Source organism: Theropithecus gelada, chromosome 6 (genome assembly GCF_003255815.1).
Source record: "Theropithecus gelada isolate Dixy chromosome 6, Tgel_1.0, whole genome shotgun sequence".
Taxonomy (NCBI): Eukaryota; Metazoa; Chordata; class Mammalia; order Primates; family Cercopithecidae; genus Theropithecus; species Theropithecus gelada.
Window position 1 is genome coordinate 133,430,570 of NC_037673.1, and position 21,160 is coordinate 133,451,729.

General features: G+C 41.7%; 1 protein-coding gene across 2 annotated transcripts in view; it reads right to left on the reverse strand.

The window, feature by feature from the left end:
• Positions 1–21,160, reverse strand: part of SPOCK1 (SPARC (osteonectin), cwcv and kazal like domains proteoglycan 1) — a 510,364-nt gene that overhangs the window by 68,737 nt on the left and 420,467 nt on the right. For both annotated transcript variants that reach the window (XM_025388602.1, XM_025388601.1), the window contains one exon: positions 16,522–16,636. In XM_025388602.1, coding sequence (XP_025244387.1) covers positions 16,522–16,636 — 115 coding nt within the window. The remainder of the gene's footprint in view (positions 1–16,521; positions 16,637–21,160) is intronic.

Consider the following 21,160-nt stretch of genomic DNA (forward strand, 5'->3'; position numbering starts at 1 on the left):
TCTCTACTATCTTTGCAATATTTCTGTAAATCTAAAAATTTTCTAAAATAGTTTATGTGAAAAAATTAACATTAAATTAATGACTTTGGGATATAGTAGAGCTTTATTGGATACCAGTTGCTGAAGAGAAGGAGAACACAGTGTTCTAAGTATGAAGAATGACCAAGAATTGACCAAGCCAAGAAAGTGAGGAGAGTTCTCTCTAAGTGATGCATCAGGAGTTCACCAGACCAATCTTAGAAGGATGGTGTGTGCAAAGGCCTTCACAGCCTTGATTCCCATTTATGCCCCAGCAACATCGGAAATTACCATACCAGGGACTTCTTAGCAAAGTATTATTCACTTTACTGTGAAAGTTTTAACCAAAGCATTAAGACACACATAAAAAAGAAACGTAACATACATATAGATAGTACAATGAAGTACTTAAAAGCCCAGGTGTAAGAGTAAGAATAATCTGAGTTCAAATCTTGGTTCTGCCATTTGCCAGATGGGTGACTTGGAGAAATTTGAATTTTTAAAGGTATATTTTCTTGTGTTTAAAATGGAGATCATAGTCCCTCCCAACACTGGACTTTCAGGACTATTACATGGAAACATACATAAGGTACAGAGTGTCCAGCAATAGTGAGACATAAATAAATGACTATTTCTTAAAATGTACTTTGGAGAGGAAGATAAAAATGCCCATTATCTGCAGATGATATAATTTTCTAAAGAAAATCCAAAATGATAAACTAAAAACTGTCAGAATCAAGATTTCCTATTTGAAAGAAATAGTCATTTTAACAAAAATGGAAAACAGATTTCATTCCCAAAAAGCAATCTCAAACATTGACTCTCTAGTCATAAATGTAATGAGAAATACTCCCATATTCTGAAAGAGAACTGCAGACGTTTTCTAAGGAGGCTTGGAGAGATGTGTGCCACATTTCCAGATGGAACAACTTAACTCGAAAGTTATCAGTTCTTCTCCAATCACTTTGTAAATCCAATCTAAATATCATTTCTTTAAAGTTTTCAAAGTGATTTTGAATATCATAGGAGTGAATACATAAGGATACCCATGAAAAAATATGAAAAAGAGGATAACTTGTTCGATGAAAGATGAATTATTGAGTAAAAATCATTTTTTTGAACTGGCTATTTAAAACACACAAAATATATAGTTTCAGTTTTCCTATTATATTCCAAAAAGTATTAGACTGATTATTAGTAGTACTTTTCCAACTACAAGTTGCAATCTATGAATGGCTCCTCAAAAAATCTTTCTCAAACATGAGGAATGATAGCAGAGAAAAGAAAATAGGGCATGTCTTACAGAGTAAGGGTGCTGCCTGGTGAAAGCTTTGAGTACTGGCTTACCGTAGAAATTATTTCTTCTTGTTTGAATGCTACTGGCCTAACGTATCAAACATGAAAAATTCAAGCCATGACAGAACAAAATAGAAACATAAGTAAAATTTTATCTGGTCTCAGAGTAAGAGAGAGATTTCTAAACATACATTAATGCCAGAAATTCTAAAAGAAAAGAATGATGGACCTGAATGGATAAAAACCTCAAAATCTTAGTTCATCAGAAAGCACTGTTAAAGACAAATGACATATTGGGGGAAAAGTGAACTATAGATGAATAATTCATATCAAATTAAGAATATAAAAGAATCACCTGAGAAATTATTGAGAAAAAAAGTCGGCATCCTAAAAGGGAAATCATAGAGGATATGGGGCGTTTAAAAAATAATTAAAAATAGCATGCACGCACACATACACACCTTAAACCTCCAGTATGATCAAAGAAGTAGGAAATCAAAATGCATAGGAGTCAGATAATTGTCTCCCAAAATCCATTCTTCTGCCTAGTAATAAGAACTTTGATTTTCAGCTGGCTTACTGCTTTCGACCTGAAAACTCTGTACTCCCCAGCATCTAGGTAGGATCATGTGACTATACTCAGACTAAATTCAGACTGAGATGGCCATTGAGATATAAGCAGAACTGTATCCAAATTCACAGAGGTCTGCTCAAAAGAAAGGGGTGCCCTTCTTTGCTCTTCAATTTTTCCCACTGACTGGACTAAAGCTGGAGAGGGTGGAGCTCTAGCAGACATCTTGGACCATGAGGCTGACTTGTTTGAGCAACAAGAGTGGAGCCTGGTTCCCTCATGATTAAGGTTGCCTCATACAAGCCCTGGACTTCCTACCACTTGACTCATTTTATGTGAAAATGAAATACACCCTCTTTTGTTTAAACCACTGTTATTTAGGGACAGGAGTGTCAATCACATACTGTTAAACCAAATCCCTGCTAAGAAAGCTACCTTTTTCTTAACTCACAAAGTGGAAAAATTCTTTTAAAAATTATAGTATCCAAAGATGATAGTAGTCCTCTGACTAGGCATTCCTACACATCACTTGTGGGACATCTTTTCTGAAAGAATGTCTGTTAGTATGTAACAGAAGACTTACACTATACAAACCATTTTACCCAGAAATTCTACTGCTAAAAATGCATCCCATGAAAATAACTGTGTGCAAAATTAATATACATTGTTGTCCATAAAAGCAGTATTTATAACTAAAAATTAGAGAAGCTAAATGTTCAATAATAAAGTACTAGTTACAATAATTACAGTACTTTCACAGAATTAAACACCATGCAGCCATTAAAAATCGGGTTTTAAAAGAATAATTGATGATATGGGAATATTATTAAGTATTATTAAGCTAGAAGTAAAGATTTTTAAATAGTATTTTATTATATTCAGTTTGGGAGGCTGGGTAATTTTAAAATTTATTCTTTGTATTTTGCAGTATTTTTAAGTGTTCATAATAAATATGCATAACTCCTATGGTTTTTTTTAACGCTCATCTTAAATGAGCCTATGTCTCCTGTCTTCCATCACATACCTGTCTTCTCCAGTTGGGTGGTTCCTTCTGCTCAACTGCAGGCACAGGGTATTCTGGTCCAGCATGCCCTGCTGGCTTGTACCACGGGACAATTTTTCTGCTCCCTTGTCAGTCTTTACAAGGGATGAGCAACACATGATTTGTAACCATAGGTCAAATATTCCCTCTCCAGGACATTCGAAGCCCTTTAGCTAGTTCTAGGAACTGCATGCTCCTGAGACAAGTATCCCATGACCTCTGAGCCACACTGTGATGTCCTTTAGCTGCTGCTCATGGACAAAGAGGCAACAAACCAAGGTGCACAGGGTGCCAGAGGGCAAAGTAGTCAGTTGTGGTTATCATAGAAAGCCAACAAGAAAACCACCCAGGGAATGTAGAGGCCAACTTGAATCAGAAGTCTTGGAGTAAACCAGAGATGGCTCCTGAGGCCATCTCTGGTCTCTTCCTTCCCTAGATACCAAGTTGCCATTGTTCCTGACAGCTTGGCAACTTCTGACCTTTCACCAATACTGCCTGTAAAAAAGGATGTGCTCTATGTCCATTAGAAAATGTGTTCAGCTGCAAATAAGAAAGCTTAGTTAACAGTGGCATAAATTCATGGGGATTTACTTTGTGACACAAGAAATCAGAAGAAAGGCAGTCACAATGTTGCTTCAGCTACTCCATAGTGCCACTGGGGACTCAGGTTCTTTCTGGGCTTTAGCTCAGTCATCCTTAATGGGTGGGGGGTGGGTTTGAAGCCTTATGTTTGGCATCTTGCGGCTACAAAAGGGCTGCTGCAGCTCCACTCACACCTCTGCAAGGATAAAACACAGCACGAGTTCTGCCCGTTCCTGTTTGTTATAAAAGCAAAAGCTTTCTTAGAAATCTCTAGAAGACTTTACTTGCATTTCACAGGCCAGAACTGAATCACAGGGCCACCCCCTCGGCTGGAAGAGACTGGGAAAATAAGAATGCAGGTGAGCTTATTCTTCCTCAAAGAAAACCAGCATCAAATGGCTATGGGCTAGACAACTAACAGTGGCTCTGCTACATGTCTGCAAGATGAATTCTAGAATTCTAAGGTCTTTTGGAAGGCCAGTATTGTCAAATTGTACAAAGAGCAGATCCATGTTAATGGGTGTGCTTGTGTGTGTGTGCACGCGCGCACACACGTTAAAAAAAAAGAAGGAAAATGATATTCATTGAGCACCTTTTAGAACCAGCCACTTTCATAATTATCTCAATTAATTTGTTTCATTCTAATAACCTCTCAAGATAGGCCTATCTCTGTTTTTACAGATGAGAAAACTGAGACTCAGAGAAGTTAAATAGTTTGCCCAAAGCCACACAGCTAGCAAGTTCTGGGGCTAGAATTCAACTTTACAATTGCCTGGTTCCACAGGCAATGCATTTTCTAGTGTATAACACTCCCTCTCAACAAGTCTCATCATATAAAATTGAAGGCAAATAATAGAGAAGTGCAAACAAGTTTGCCTAAACCTTGAAGATACAGAGTTAGGCTCATGGAAGGTCAGGGGAACAGGAGCTTTCCTGTAGAAGACAGAAAGCAAAGGCGGCACATGTGGCAGAGGCCACACTGTGATGTCTCTTAGCTGCTGCTTATGGACAAGGAGGCAACAAACCAGGTGCACAGGGCCCCAGAGGACAAAGGAGTCAATGTGGTTATCACGGAAAGCCCCCCAGAGAGTTTAGAGGCCATCTTGAATCAGAAGTCTTGGAGTAAACCAAGAAGAAGGTCAGTCTCCACCATATGGAGAATAAACAACTCATAACAGACAGGAAGTAGAAACATGCTAAATTTAATCTAGATATTTATTAAATATTGCTCTAATGTGTAACAGATATATCACAAATTAATATTTACACTTAGTGGTGACCATGCATTCGACAGACCCTATGCTGGGGATGTAAAGATAAATTAGACATAATCCCTGCTTTCAAGGAGGTCACAGTCTAATGAGTTTACAATGCCAGTACATAAGGTCCCAAATGTAATAGAATCACCTGTATTTTTAAGTAGGTTTCCTTGTTTCAACCACATGAAATGAAGCCTAGCTCTTCTGACCACAGAGACCATGATGGTACTACATCAAAATTACAGAAACGTACTCAGAAAGCAATAAAAAATTATTGGAGTCCTGGACTTATAAACTCTGCTCTGTAAAGACATGGAAAACAGCTCAGCTCGACACAGTTATTACCCTGAGACATAACTGAGCTCCATATGCAGACCCATGAGCAACACACTGTGGATGTATCTGGTCCTAAGAGTTCTTGTTATCCCACTTAGGGGAGAAACAGCATAGGACCTGGGCATAGAACAGGCACTGAATACATGCCAGCTGGATGGATGGATGGCTGAATGGATGAAGATACATTAATCACTACCAACAGACCCAGTCACTGCCCTAAATTTTAGGGCAAAAAAAAAACCCTCTGGGGGTACTGCTTTAAGCTTTAAATTTTAAATATAGCTCAGAGGCCTGGAGAAGCAAGGTACATGACGTAACAGATCTGTGTTATTTTAACTCACTATACTTTCCCCAAATAGGCAAGTTTCTTCCTGGGCACAGTGGTAATCAGATTTTAATCCAACTATTTCACAACACAGAGCTATGTATAATTCTTGCAACAGAAGCTCTTCACTCAAATGAGAACAAATGCTCGTAATCTCCAGATACTCCCTCCTCTGGCTATAAATGTTCTGTGTTCCCACAAGAGCCCAAGGAAACACTAAACAGAATGTTCTATACCACATGATGCTACACCTCTGTCATCAAGGCAAAAATATTTCCTTCTTGAGACACCTTGAGCCCTTCTCTCAAGTCAGGGAGGTAGGCTGTAGGGAGAGAACAGAATTGCCTGAGCTTGCTTCGGATGATGGAATCTTCCCAGTGCAGAGGAGCCAGAAATGCACAGCAGTTACCTGTTAGCCTGAGGTCATGCCCCAGAATGACCCATGTAGGGAAGGCCACAGACAAGTACCTTCAGGTGGAAGAACCTGCCTCTTCGACTTTGGGACCTAAGCCACCTACAAAACCCAACTTTTCCAAGGGCTGGGACCACCAAAATCTCAAGTACATAAATGTGCCTGGAAAACAGTAAGACCCTATACATTTGCTCAGTTACTTCATTCCACAAATGATTGGGTCTCAAACACAGTATCATCATCATTGATATGACAATGATGATAAAAGTTATATTTTGTGAACTGTAACTCTACTTTTATAGCTAAAATTGAGCTCATTTGATTCTCACTACACCTGTTGGACTGGTGCCACAGCTTTCTTTGCTCTCTGCCCTGTCAAAGGCCTAGCTCCCACCACTTGGATCTAGGAAAGAGGCCTACTAACATTTCACTAAGCAGCCTGCTTTGTGGGGTGCAAGCCACTTACTTTCTTCTGGTGATAATTTCAATTTATTTTTTATTGTAATGCTATCTTTTCTTTTCACAGTAATAGATAGCAGGGCAGTGGAAGAGCAGTCAACCTCAAGGCAGATTACAAATAAATTTTTATCTTTAAGAGCTAGGTTGGAGCCGGGCGCGGTGGCTCAAGCCTGTAATCCCAGCACTTTGGGAGGCCGAGACGGGCGGATCACGAGGTCAGGAGATCAAGACCATCCTGGCTGACACGGTGAAACCCCGTCTCTACTAAAAAATACAAAAAACTAGCCAGGTGAGGTGGTGGGCGCCTGTAGTCCCAGCTACTCGGGAGGCTGAGGCAGGAGAATGGCGTGAACCCGGGAGGCGGAGCTTGCAGTGAGCTGAGATCCGGCCACTGCACTCCAGCCTGGGTGGCAGAGCGAGACTCCGTCTCAAAAAAAAAAAAAAAAAAAAAGAGAGCTAGGTTGGAAACTTGTGGCTATCAGAAAAACATAATATGGTGGTGAACAATGAGCCCATGCTAGTGTTTTGATAAACTTCAGAGCGCTAAGCCTGCTTGAGAAAAAGAGAGGAGAAAATGTGTGAGGACATTAATTCTTTCACTTTGGAAAAATCCCGTCAGTGAGGGCTGTGATCTCAGTAAAGGGCTATATTCTCTGAGTACTGAAAGCATGGGAAAATTTAGCTTAAAGTGGACACATGTGTGGAAGAGTGGAGTGTGCATTTTTTATTTTTTCAAAGGAAGCCTGACCTTTCAATGGACATTGAATTTAGGTTAAGAACACAGTATAATGTAAGGGTAAGAACACAAGTTCCAGAAAAGGCTTCAGATCCCTGTTCTGTCATCTATTATCTGTGTGGCCTTAGGCAAGGTACTGAGCAGATCCAAATCTCAAATTTTCTCACCAGCAAAGGAAATAACATTATTTGACTGTTAGAGGGATTAAACATAAGTATAAAGTGCTTAGCACAATTCACAAATTAAGCGCCTTATACAGACTATCCTGTGCCATAAATCATCTGTTTACTATTTTAAACTTTGTATATTATGGTACATATGTACAGTGGACAACATTTTAAAAAGAATGAGGTAGATTCATTTGATATTTGTCAGTCATCAAGAATCTAGACAAAAATACTTCCTGTAACTTCCATTTTACTTGGGCAAGATAATAAACAAAAACGGTAGGTAAACGAATATATTAGAAGGTGATAAATGATATGGAGAAAAATAAATAGGAGAAGGTAGGTAGGAAGTTCGGGGGAAGGTTTCCTGAGAAGGTGACATTTGTGCAAAGATTTAAAGATGGAATGGCCCCGTGGATGTCTGGGGAAGAGGGTCCTGGCCAACAGGATAGTCAGTGCCAAGCCCTGAGGCAGTGGTTTGAAGGGCACATTTGGGGAGCCCCAGGAAGACCTGTGTGCCTGGAGCTGAGCACACAAGTGTCAGAGCAGCAAAAGATGGGGACAGACATGTAACAGAGGACCAGATTATGTTGCCCTGCAGGTCACTGAAAGGACTTTAACTTTTCCTCTTAATCTTAACAAGATGGAGTGTCTTGAACAGGGGATTACATAATCTGATTTACATTTTACAGCATCAGTTGGACTACCGTGTGCAAAGAAAAGAAGGTAAGGACCAGGAGATCAATTAGGAAGCTATTACAATACAAGACAAGGATGTCTTAAACCTCTGGGATGGTTCCTCTGTGGAGGTGGTAAGAAGTGGTTATGTTTGAAACTATGTTTGCAAGTGGAACCAATATGATTTGCTGATGAGTTACATGTGGCATGTAAGAGAAAAAGAAGGTTGGTATATTTTTGTTTTCTGGCTTTTAATTCAGCAAATGGAAGTATAGAGTTGCAGTTAATTAAAATAGCAAACACTGCAGGACGACAGAGCAGATTTCAAGAGAAGATTGGGAGTTTGTTTTGGGACATTAAGCTTGATATGCCTAGCGGCATCCAAGTGGAAATGCTAAGTAGTCATTACATATTTAAGTCTGGAGTTCGAGGAAGCAGGTAGGCAGGTTAGCTGGTGATAGACAAATACGCGCATACATAGACAGGTCTACATGTACTTACATGAAAATATACGTATGATATATAAAAGGCAGGGTGCAAAACATTATGTAGACTATGATCCCAATTATGGGTGAGTAAAGTTAAAAAATTATTATATGCATATAAAAATAATTGAAGGCATATGCAAAAAAAGAAAATAAAAATAACCAAACTGGAAAGATGGATTAAAGACTTCAATGTAAAACCTAAAACTATAAAACTTTTCCCAGAAAACCTAAGAAATGCCATTCCAGACATAGACCTTGGCAAAGATTTTATGAGAAAGATGCCAAAAACAATTGCAACAAAAACAAAAATTGACAAATGGGACCTCATTAAACTAAAGAACTTCTGCACAGCAAAAGAGAGTAAATAGACATCAACAGAGTAAATAGACAACCCACAGAATGGGAGAAAATATTTGCAAATTATGCATCTGACAAAGGTCTAATAACCACAATCTATAAGGAACTTAAATTAACAAGTAAAAAACAAACAACCCCCTTAAAAATGGGCAAGGGACATGAACATTTTTCAAAAGAAAACATATACATGGCCAACAAGCATATGAAAAAATGCTCAGCATCACTAATCATTAGAGAAACACATATCAAAACGACAACGAGATACCATCTCACATGAGTTGGAATGGCTGTTATTAAAAAGTCAAAAAATAACAGATGCTGACAAGGCTGCAGAGAAAAGGGAAGACTTATATACTGCTGGTGGGACTGTAAATTAGTTCAGCCACTGTGGAAAGCTGTTTGGCAATTTCTCAAATAATTTAAAACAGAACTACCATTTGACCCAACACTCCCATTATTGGGTATATACCCAAAGGAACATAAATTGTTCTACCATAAAGACACCTGCATGCGTCTGTTCATCACAGCACTATTCACAATAGCAAAGACATGGAACCAACCTAAAAGCCCATCGGAGGTAAACTGCATAAATAAAATGCGGTACACATATACCATGGAATACCACATAGCCATAAAAAAGAATGAGATCACATCCTTTGCAGCAACATGGATGGAGCTGGAGGCCATTATCCTAAGCAAACTCATGCAAGAACAGAAAACCAAACGCAGCATTATCTTACTTATAAATGGGAGCTAAACACTGAATACGCATGGACACAAAGAAGGGAACACTAGATACCAGGGCCTAACTGAAGGTTGAGTGTGGGAGGAGGGTGAGGATCAAAAAATTACCTACTGGGTATGCTTATTATCTGGGAGATGAAATAATCTGTACACCAAACCCTCACGACATGCAATTTATCTATAGAACCAACCTGCACTTATACCCCTAAAACTAAAAGTTAAAAAAAAGAATGTATATTAATTTTGTAAATTAAAAAACAAAAACAAAAAAACAGTAAGGGCAGGAGAAGAGTGCTGTCTGGGCAAACTATCAAAGCCATTAATCTCCAGCACAAACCTCTATCCCATTCACTGAACTCTGGTTCCGACCCCCGCTACCCTTTGCCTCAGCTTATCCTTCTTTCTCTGTTCACCTTTAGCTTTCCCCAATCACTTGCTATCAAATAGACTTCAGAGGACCAGGAAAACCTGTGGCGCACTTTCCCAGAGTTGAACTCACAGAAGAGGGAGAATCTGAGATCAAAGTCAAAGTCAGCAGTTACCTCAGAGTCCTGACAAATGAGTTTTTCTTCTTTGATGCAGTTGCCAATTTAATTCTCAAGCTTTCTTTTTAAGGTCATGACATTGAGAATAACAAGGCCCTAAAAATTAAATATTCCTTTATGTGCTTAATTTCTGACCCGAATGTAGTACTGAATGGCAAGTGAATGAAGCTGAATAGGTACAGAAACGTTAGTATAAACTGCTTTTAAATTGCAAGTTTGCAAGCCCAAGGCTTTCACTCTCTTACACAATGGGCATTAAAGAAAAGTGTTCTTTCCTGGATGCAAAGATAAATCTCCATTTTTCTAGGAGCCTCTGCAGCAGGATTCTTTCAGGAATTTTCCATTGAGACATTACAGCTAGGAGGAACTCCTTACCCCATTCTCTTTTGTACTGCCTCCTGTTCCCTTTTATACACATTTTTCCAGCTCCACTTGTGATAAGTAATGGAATTGGACAACCGTTTGTCAACCCAAGACAGTTTCCCCCAGAATCTAGCCCTCGGGTTGAAAACACCGTTTGAGAAAAGAAGATCACTGTAAACTATTTTTCTACTGTTCTAAATAGCTCAGCTGGAGGGAAGTTGTTATTTCCTCTTTAGCACGCCCTGTTGGAAAAATTTGCAGTTCTCTTTCCTCCCCTCCTGCACCAAACCTGCCCCCATCCTGCTCCTACCACTCAGCTCATGTCAGGCCAGTATGGGGGTAACAGTTCCACAGCCTTCTCCATAATTTCTTAGGCTAGAGCCACATCCCTTCTAATCTAATCTGTGCCAACAGAAGAAAAGGAGCTGTCCTTGGAGAGTGTTCTGTTCTGTTTCCTCTTCTAGAGATAGAGTGGAGGGGGCGGGTGGGAGAGCGTCTGTAGGATGCCATTCTAAACCTTGCTGGTTTGGGAGTGTGGTGGCATTCTCCGCCTGATGGTTAATACTGTAATACGTGGGCAAGTGACTTCAGACCCAGGAGAAATGAAACTTAACTCCCACCATACAGACCTGCCACCATCTTCAGGCTAAAGATGCTGCTGACTGTGACCGAGGATGTACCCACACGTGATAGGAACAAACTCACTAGACCCAGGGTCAGGTGAGCTGTCAGCTGACGGCACACAAGGGTCTTTTCTCAGTGAGCCTCCAGGGTTCTCTTCTGGTGAATGTGGACTGAATAAAGACCAGTGGTGGTCAAACTCTTCCCACAGATGTAATCTAAGTGGTAAAGTGTAAGAATGGAGTCACTCTGGGGGAGGTCTGAGGCCCTACCCATTTGGCCTTCCTCTGGTCCCTATGGGGAAAGCTGCAGCACCTTGGAGGAACAAAGAAGACTCCTCAACGTGGTGTGATATGGGATAAGTGAGACCCTTCTTGATCCAAAATCCTACGACCCTGCCAAGTCCTCACCTCAGGGAAGAGGAAGCTCCAAATCCTTCCTCAGATGAGGTGCAGGGAATGGGGCTGCTGTGCTCAGGCTGGAAGGAAATGGTTTATGTCCCTGAAACAGGGGAAGTGGGGCAAGGCGAGCAGATGTCCAGGTTCAGAAGAGGTGGAGTATGGGCTAGCTGAAAAATCTACCTTAAAGCCTCCACTTTTGAGAGACCTCTATTTCCTCTTCAGATTTTCAAGCATTATAAATAATAATGATAATAATAATAATAATAATAATAATAATAATAATGACAGCACCTCATACTTTCCTCTTGGTTTTCACTGAGTACTGAAGAAAAAGCATCAGCAATGCCCTGGAGCTGAAGAATTCAGGTCAGAGCTAAAAAGTGACTTTGCTGATCGGGCTGACAGTTGGGTCCTAAAAAATACCAAGAGAAACTGGGAGAGACCTTTCCTGAAAAGACTCAGAAAAAATGCACAGAACCCCAGGCTCAACACAGAGATTTCAATTTCATCTCCCTCTTTTAAACTGTGTTTTCCTTTATTTATTTTTTGTTTTTGTGGATAACCATTGCTTCATACTCTTGAGGCTGGACTGACTTTATGGAGAGGAGAGAGATAAGGCAATGAAGTCACCTGCCCATGTCAGGAGGTAATTTAGAGGTGTCGTAGGAAATATTCAGAAATTTTAAAGGATGGTACCACCTTCCACCATCTCTTCAGGGGACATGCCAAAGGAGAGATGCCAGATAAACAAAGAGAACAAAAAAAAAAAAAATCATCCACTTGGCTTTGACTTCTGGAAAAAAAAAAAAAAACAACATATGAAACTTAAAGGTGAGACAAGAGACTTCTGATTTGCCAGAGCTGGATATGTTATAACTCAAAGGACCAAAGGCTGGAAGAGGCAGAGAAGCAGAGCACACTAGGAGATTGGAAGACAGTGAGTTAGACCAGCCTCATACATCCTCCATGCTGACATCCAGTGTTCACCAAAGTGGGGCTACAAGAAGTAAACCTCTGAGAAGGAGAAGATCATGCAGGTGAGTGTCGGATTCTGCTCTCCATAATTCTCCCCATCTCTCACCCAGTTCTGGACCCTAGGCTGGGAAGAGGTGATTCTGAAACCTGAGACAGGTGGGAAACCCTGGCAGTAAAGAGGACCTGTGTTTGGATACCAGCTTGAAAGCCAATTTAAGGCAAGCCTCATAAAACTGAGCTCGGCATTGAGTAGAAATGGTTGCCAGTCACCTCTAAAAGAACCTAGTGCATATCTTGGTCTAACGAAACAGATCCATGAAGAGAAGGCTTGAGGCAGCAACCTTACCATAGTCTTTCTTGATGCCAGAAAACCACAGAAGGGCCTCCTCAAGTTTTCTGTGCCCCGAATAGGGCCAAGAAGCAGCTGAGAGGGCTAGTAAAACCAGAGGAGTTTAACAGAGAATAAAGAGGATTCACCATGACCTTAGTGGACAAGGTGCACAGGTCTCTCGGCAGACACAGTGAGAATGAACACCACTGGCCTAACTGAAGATGTTAAGAACTCCATCTAAGTGGATGGATCCCAAAGAAAGAGAAAGCACCAGGAAAAGCCTCCCACCCACACTGCTGCTCATAAGCCCTCAGCCCACCTCTACTTCCTGGAATTCAGGTACAGCACTGCATTAACAGAACTGACCTGGGGGTGGCTTTATAAAGGTTTCACCTCAGAAATGAGGTTCCAAATAGAGGTAAGTTTGAAAATAAAATATCAACACAACAGTTTGTGTGTGTGTGTGTGTGTGCGCGCGCACGTGCGCGTGTGTGTATTGCCACAGTTTTTATGGACCTGCATTTATAAGACTGTAAACTCTCATTTCTGCAATAGGCACAGAAATAAGACAGCTCCTCCCACGGTCAAGAGCCATAATGTGACTCAGAGGCCAGGACTGCCTGTGGACACCACGCCCACTGCCTGCAGCTTCTGGAAAAGGCTGCTGACAGGTAAGGGGAGGAAGACTGTATGCTCACCTCCTCTTCCTCCCTCTCTCCACAGCTAAGTTGCCAACTGAAAGTTGCCTTTTATTTCACCTCTGATCTCTCCCTTGTACTCATGCCCTCCTCTTCATTTGAACTGCCACCACCTCAGGTCAGCCCTGTTGACTGTCACAAATTATTGTGAGAGCTGCATGGAAAGAGGTGTCAAATCAAAGGAAAAGGTCAGCCTCCCCTTGCTCAATTTTGTCCAGGTAAGGCATTATTACTTAAGTGTTTCATTTCACAGAATGACTCTGGGAATTTATCAATGCCCTCACTCCCCCGAATGTGTTCTTATCCAATAGGAAAACACTGTCAAATCCATATTAGATAGTTTGGCCAGGCCTCGTAGCTCACACCTGTAATTCCAGCACTTTGGGAGGCCGAGGCGGGCAGATCACATGAGGTCAGGAGTTCAAGACCAGCCTGGCCAACATGATGAAACCTCATCTCTACTAACAATATAAAAAATTAGCTGGGCATCATGGTGGGCACCTGCAGACCCAGCTATTTGGGAAGCTGAGGCAGAAGAATCGCTTGAACCTCGGAGGCAGAGGTTGCAGTGAGCCGAGATCACACACCACTGCGCTCCAGCATGGGTGACAGAGCAAGATTTCATCTAAAAAAAAAAAAATATATCCATATTAGATAGTTAAACGTGCTACCCTAATAGGTGATTATTTTCTCCTGCATTAGGATACTGTTGGTACTGTCATAAATTAACTACCACCAACAGGTAGCTTCTGCTTCCCCTCATGCTTACATGAAAACTCTGCTCTAAGTCAGAGCCTAGAAATGAGATCTTTAACAAGGAAGGACAGTCTTAGAACCTCATGGAAAGAATCGTACCAAGTTTGAACTACTGACACTTCAAGTAACAGACTCATTGGTGCAGGCTTCTGAGGTTATATTTCTTAGACAACTTCCAAAGGGTGTTCATAAAAGCACACTGTTGACTCAATATCTGGTGGAGCAAAAATAATTATATTGGACTGAAGGAACTGATGAGGAAATAGAATTTCAGTTGTTTTGTAATATTGTTGGTATTATTCTTAATGTTTTATTTTCTGATATCATGTAGTTTTTACTGTTTTTTCCTGATCTTTCTCTCATTATTAACTTAGTAGTCTGTGCTTTTGTAAGCATTTTGAAATGAAAGATTTTTAAATGGTAATCGTGTGCTCACTGACCTTTCAGAATTCAGGAATAACTTTGTCTGAGTCTCTTTACTTTTAATGGCAATGGGGTTACTTGTATAGATTCAGTAAGAATCTGTTCGCATTTTTACACATAAATAATTGAACAAATGGATGGCACAGTCAAGGCCACACCTGGAGTGTCAATCTCATCTGCTTACATATGAAGCACATCATTAAGAAACAAGGGTTGTTCTTTATTTGCAAAATCATGAGGCCTTCCCAGAAACTTGGACTGTTACCTTATAATGGCAGACTTGGAGGCCATCTCTTTTAAGGAGAGATGCATTCACCCCCATTTATAGATGTTACAGGCAAAACAGTGGCAATGGCATTCTTTTATTTATTTATTTATTTATTTTTGAGATGGAGTCTCGTTCTGTTGCCCAGGTTAAAGTACAGTGACGTGATCTTGACTCACTGCAACCTCCACCTCCCGAGTTCAAGCGATTCTCCTGCCTCAGCCCCCTGAGTAGCTGGGACTACAGGCGCCAGTCACCATGCCTGGCTGATTTTTGTATTTTTGGTAGAGACGGGGTTTCATCATTTTGGCCAGGTTGGCCTTGAACTCCTGACCTCCAGTTATCCACCCACCTCGGTCTCCCAAAGTGTTGGGATTACAGGTGTGAGCCACCACACCTGGCTGGCAATGACTTTCTTAGTTTGGTTTCCTAGCCTCAGAATAAAAGCAATAAATAATATACATAGAGTAAGAAAGGTTTCTGAAATTTCCTAAGATTTTTAAGAAATCTCTAACAGAAGTTAATTTTCTGGGCTATGTAGTTGCTTAACACCACATGGCTTCAGATTTTCTGACCAGACTACAAAGAGGCTTATGTATATCAGTTAACTTTTATTACTGCATTTATAACTAAGTGAATCAGGCCTAACCGCAATAAGATTAGCTTTTTAGAAATCAAGAATAATCACTGGAGATTATTTATCATCACAGTGTTTCATGGTTTACAGCATCCTTCCACATCCTGACTTAAACCTTCTAAAGAGCCTTTAAACACAATATTCCTGAAGTCACCATGATCACATTTAGATTTGAAATCTTCATCATCTATTTGCCCTGGAAAAGACAACATGGCTTACAAAGAGTCAAATAGATAAACACTCACACCACATTCATTCCACTCCATTACAAATCACTCCTAGATTTAAAAACATAAGCATACACACACACGTGTGGATGCACACACACACACGCACACACACACAGAGAAATGAGTTACAGCTGAGAAAGCCCAATTCCACAGAAGGCAAATTCAAACGTCTATCTTCGGTCTTACCAAGGAAGGCTCAAAAAGAGGCTGAGACCAGTGGGACAACATTACTTTCTCCATCATGAAAACATCCAAATGAGCCCAACCTTTCCTGCCCCTCTCAGCCATGGAAGAGAAGCAGCTACCCCTAGGGAGGTATTCTCTTTCATCTGTCCCCTGGCTCTGTGCTGCCTTACAAGCAGAATATATTAATAAGGAAATACTTTAGGAGAGAACTCTCTCCACTGTGGTGACATCTCTGCAGTCTCTGTTTTGATATTTGGCCTTGAGAAGTTCAAAGGATTCGAAAGATTCGAGTTCAAGAAAGACCAAGATGTACCCCAGGGCCGGCCCTGGTCTTAGATGCTGAAAAACATACTCCTCCCACACCATAAGCGATTATGACCTCTGAAAGAACCTAGTGGATATCCTGGTCTAACAGGATTATTTTCAAAGGCTCTTGTTCTTCTTTGTAATGGTAGTTGAAGGCAAGTCAGTTTAGGGTCCCTAAATCTGGAGTACTTACTTGTCCTGTCTGCTCATTTCTCCAGTTTTTTCCTGGTGCCTAGGACAGAGCTCGGCCACATCAACCCTCCGTGACGCCCCCATTCCCGCCCAGGAATGTTCTGGAGGAGACCCCCACTCACCACTCCTTTCTGCCTTGTGCTTTGGTGGCTCAGGCTCTGGGAGACACGGACAGGGCCCGTCACAGAGGGTGGTGAGGCTTTTGCCAGTAGAACAAGCATGGAACTCCAACTTGCACTGCAAAAGAGAGACACAACAGGTCTTAAGAATGCAGCCACAACAGACCCCCTACTCCACCTCCTTTCAGTGCCCTTTGCTTCACAAAAGCAGACAAAGCAGGGAGAGGTCCGCCTCAAGTAGAGGTCTCAATTACAGAATACTGAATAAGAAATGGCCTTTTATATTTTACCAAATGCAGAGGATAACTTCTAAAAACACTGTGGAAGCCCTAGAAGACTTCCTTTAGTGATGGTAAACCCTACTGTCACTATTTCGAAAATAAAATTATTAATATGAAACTTAACATCAGTAGAGTCCTATGTGGTCCAGGAACCCCCTCCATTTACTTTGAGGCATCTTGTCCACACCCCTCCTGTGTGGAGGCAGCACTGCTGGAATACCACTCCCGGTCCCTCTCAGCCTGCTCACATGCTCTTCCCGAGAGGGAAGAGGAACAATCCCTTTAGTAAGTCTATATGGTAATCTGAGGCTCAGCCCTTCCCCTTGGGAGCAATAAGGAGTGAATGCTCTTGCTTCCATTGTCCAAAACCTAAGTTTCTACAGGTCTTGCCCCACCAGAGGATGCCTGTGGTCTAACTAGCTTGTGACTCCATGGAAATGGTTACCTAATTCTAGGATTAAATATTAGAAGCCCATAATCCACATTCTCTTGTCAACCCTTTATCAGTAGCAATGGTAATATTTTAGTCATTTTTCTATCAGCTCTTTACTCTTAAGTCTCAATGAATTCTCAGAACACAGGCAGGAGACAGGAATGTTATTAGTAGGTGCAAAAGACCGCAACAATTATCAGCATTTTTATTATTCCTACATTATGGAAGAAGAAATTGAGACTCAGGTTGAATAACTTGCAAAAGATCACAAAGCTCAGGGCCAAGCACTTAATGCATTCCACAACACTGTGTAGATGGGGCTTCAGAATACAGACATCCTATACTGAACTGTGTGTGGCTAATTATGCAACTTTGCTATTGGCCTGGATCTGTGTTGTCTGAGAGTATACTCCTTTTTTGTCTGTAAATTTCTCAAGATCAAGGCCGGTGTGTAATCGGTCCTCTGCAAAGACCCACGGGCCGAGGACCACATGCATATCTGGTGGAGGTTCAAAGGAAAAAGAGATAGGTGAAATTTAACGAGCACCCACTGTGCGTGCAGCTCTTATCAGGTGCCATGGGGAATCTTTTAAATGAAAGAAAAGAGGAGATACAGTCCGTGCCCTTGGAAAACACAAATGCATACCTTTGAAAAAAGTCCACTAGCATTTGCAAAGCCACACACATGAGTGCAGATAAATACTGGCTCATTGTGAGAGGACAAGCTATTCAGTCCCTATACCGATTAGAAACGGAGGGAAAGAGTACTTTAAACCTGGTTCTAAATGTACTGAAGTCACTCCTGTGTCACTCCAATGACCACCCATATAGTTGCTGGCTGCCTGTTCAGGGAGAGGGCAACAGAGCAAACCTACAGAGTGCTGGCTTCCTCTTGACACAAAACTCCCTCTCGTGCATATGTGTTCAGTGCCTAATACGTGCCCAGCATGGCAGCAGGTGTTGAGGGAGCTATACAAAAACAAGTCATTGCCCACATCTCACACATCAACTGAGCTGATGAAGCAAAGAAGAGTGTGTCCTTGTAAAGCCATGTGGATGTGACTCTGAGATGAGGCAGGACATATGTCTCTGTAGGGATGGCGTGCAAAAGAGGCCCTCAGGTATGGGGTGTGCCTACAGACAGCACGTGGACTGAAGGTAAGCTGAGTGGAATGCTGGGAAGGCAGCAGGCAGGTCACTAGCATGAGGAGCTTCCTTTCACTCAGCACAGTGTCTGTGCACGTGCCCATGGCTGGACACAGCTGCCATGACTGGCCTGCTGCCTTCTCCGCCTCTTCTGGGCTAGTTCTCTGGAACAATCCTCTGTTTCAGACTAGTGGTTCTCCGGCTCATTAACAGAATCCTTAAAGCTAATTTAGGGGGGAAAATATATTTTTATGTGTCCATTTATTTTATAAAGTCAAAATTATTACCTTTATTTATCATAAAGCCTTATCATGCTATTGCTATTACTGCCTGATTGTATCTGTGACAGACTGTGAGATTCCCCCTCTCCACCCCATTCTCTTCTCTCTCTGAGGGAGGAATCCACACTTCTGCTCCAGGCCCTGTGTCTTGCAGCAGCACCTCCCCGTAGGAGAGTCAACTTTCCCACCAGCTCTAGCTGCATGCTCACTCTAACCAGTGGTGGTTAGTAGGAAGGATGCAAGCCAGGTTTGAGCAGACATGTCAAGAATCACTGGTTTCACCACATCTCTTGCTCTTCTCTACCATGAAAATGATGTGCCAGATAAGGGCTGCTCCCTTTTGCCCAAGACCCAGAAGGCAGAGAACATGAAACAGAGTTGAAGTGTTCTGAACAGAGCCACAGCTAACACACAATGTGAACACGGAAATAGGGTTTATCATAATAAGTCAATGATGTTTGGGGATTATTTGTTATTACAGTATAACTTAGAAAACTCTGACCAACAGAATGACTTACTTCCTACTAGACCATGAAGGCCTTAACAGCAAGAAAAGGTTTTAGTTACTGTTTTATCCTTGACATGATATGACATACACAGAGCCCTGGCATAGAGTAGGTGTTCAATAAACAGCTGCTGAATGACAAAGGCAGAAAGAAGGGAACCACGATTCACTTTGCTGCTCTGGACCTCTGTTCCAATCCCTGGGTGCTTACCAATCTGCCTGCACAAGGAAGGAAGTGCTGGAGCTCAGTACTCAACATATTCATCCTAAACCATCCTTTACCCATGTCTACACCCTGAGACGCCTCTTTGAGCTCCACATTCAGTACTCTGACCCTCAGCCTCCCTGCTCACCCCAGCCTATCACTGGAGTATGAGCCTCTCTGGGTGGCCTTGCCATGACTGCAGGCCCTGTGGACTGTAATTCCTGGAACTCCACTTTCTCGGCTGGCCTGCAGCATCCCCTCTCCTGTCCAGTCCTGGTGGCCATCTCTGCAGGCAGCCCAGTCTCCTCCCTAGCTACAGAAAGACACCACCAGAGAAAACAGTACTTTTATCTGCATCAGTGAAAATCCAAGTTCAAGGGCACAGATCTGGTTTTTTTGTTTGTTTGTTTGTTTGTTTTTACCTTTCAGGACAATATGTGGCATTTCAATGAAGCCCAAAAGGCTGCATAATTTCTTTCTTTTTTTTTTTTTAGGAGACTGGGTCTCACTCTGTCACCCTGACTAGAGTGCAGAGGCATAATCATAGCTCACTGCAGTCTTGAACTCCTGAGCTCAAGTAATCCTCCTGCCTCAGCTTCATGAATAGCTGGGACTACAGGCATGTGCCACCATGCTTAGCTATTTTTTTTTAAATGTTTTGTAGAGATGGGGTCTTACTATATTGCCCAGGCTGGTCTCAAACTCCTGGGCTCAAGCCATCCTCCCACCCCAGCCTCCTGAAATGCTACAATTACAGGCAAGAGCCACCATATCCAGCCATAATTCCATTTTTTATAAAGCTCAAAACAGGCTATTTAGAGATACATATACATGTGGTAAAAGTTCCCTTAAAACCTGGCAGGGGAGGGGACCATGACAAATACCATGAAGATAGGGGTCACCTCCCCAGGGGAGGCAGCAGGATTGGTCAGAGAGGAGCCCAAAGGAAGCATCACAAACACTGATCGTGTTTTATTTTATAAAGTAAGCATTAGATTCTGAGGCTTTTGTTCTGTTACTAAGCTTGACAACTTCTATAAATAATACATACATTTTTATGTATCAAAGACTTTATGATAAAATATAAAACAATGTTTATAGGCTCCTATGGAGGTGATAACCAAGCTAGAACCACACCTCCCAGAAAACTCCATGAGCGAGCCCAGCGAGTGTGGGGAGAGCCCTCCATGCAGGGTTGAGAGTGCGAAGCTCTGCTCCCAAGCCCACGGCCTCCCACAGATGTTCTCTTCCCACAACACTTCTCTAATTCTCACCCTTGAAGTTAGGCTTCTTATCACTTTCCCTCATCCTCCCTCCTCCCTTCTCCCAGGTTCTTTCTAGGGAAGAACAGATACAGAAGCCAAAACCTGATCACCATTCCAGCTTCACTCAGAGGACTCTATGTAAAGACTATAAATCTCAGTTTTTTAAGCACCCAGTTTCTGGCACTTTGTTACAGTAGCACTAACAAATTAATATACTTTCCATCCAGATTTTTTAAAAAGAGAGAGACTTTAAGGAATGAAGACACTTTGTCTTAGGTTTATAAAGCACAGATCTTTGTGCCAAGATGGCTCAGCTCTGCTGGAAAGAAACAAAACAAAAACTATGAAACAGCAGCCTCAGGATATGAGCAGTTGGACCTAAAGAACTTGGCCAAATTGTATCAGTTGTGACGCATGCCCAGAGAAGAGGAACTATTAAAAATTCAAACCTTTATATTGATTTTATGATGAAGCAGTCAAATAAATAATTAACTCTAACTCTCTAAAGGAGGAGAGTTGAGAAACT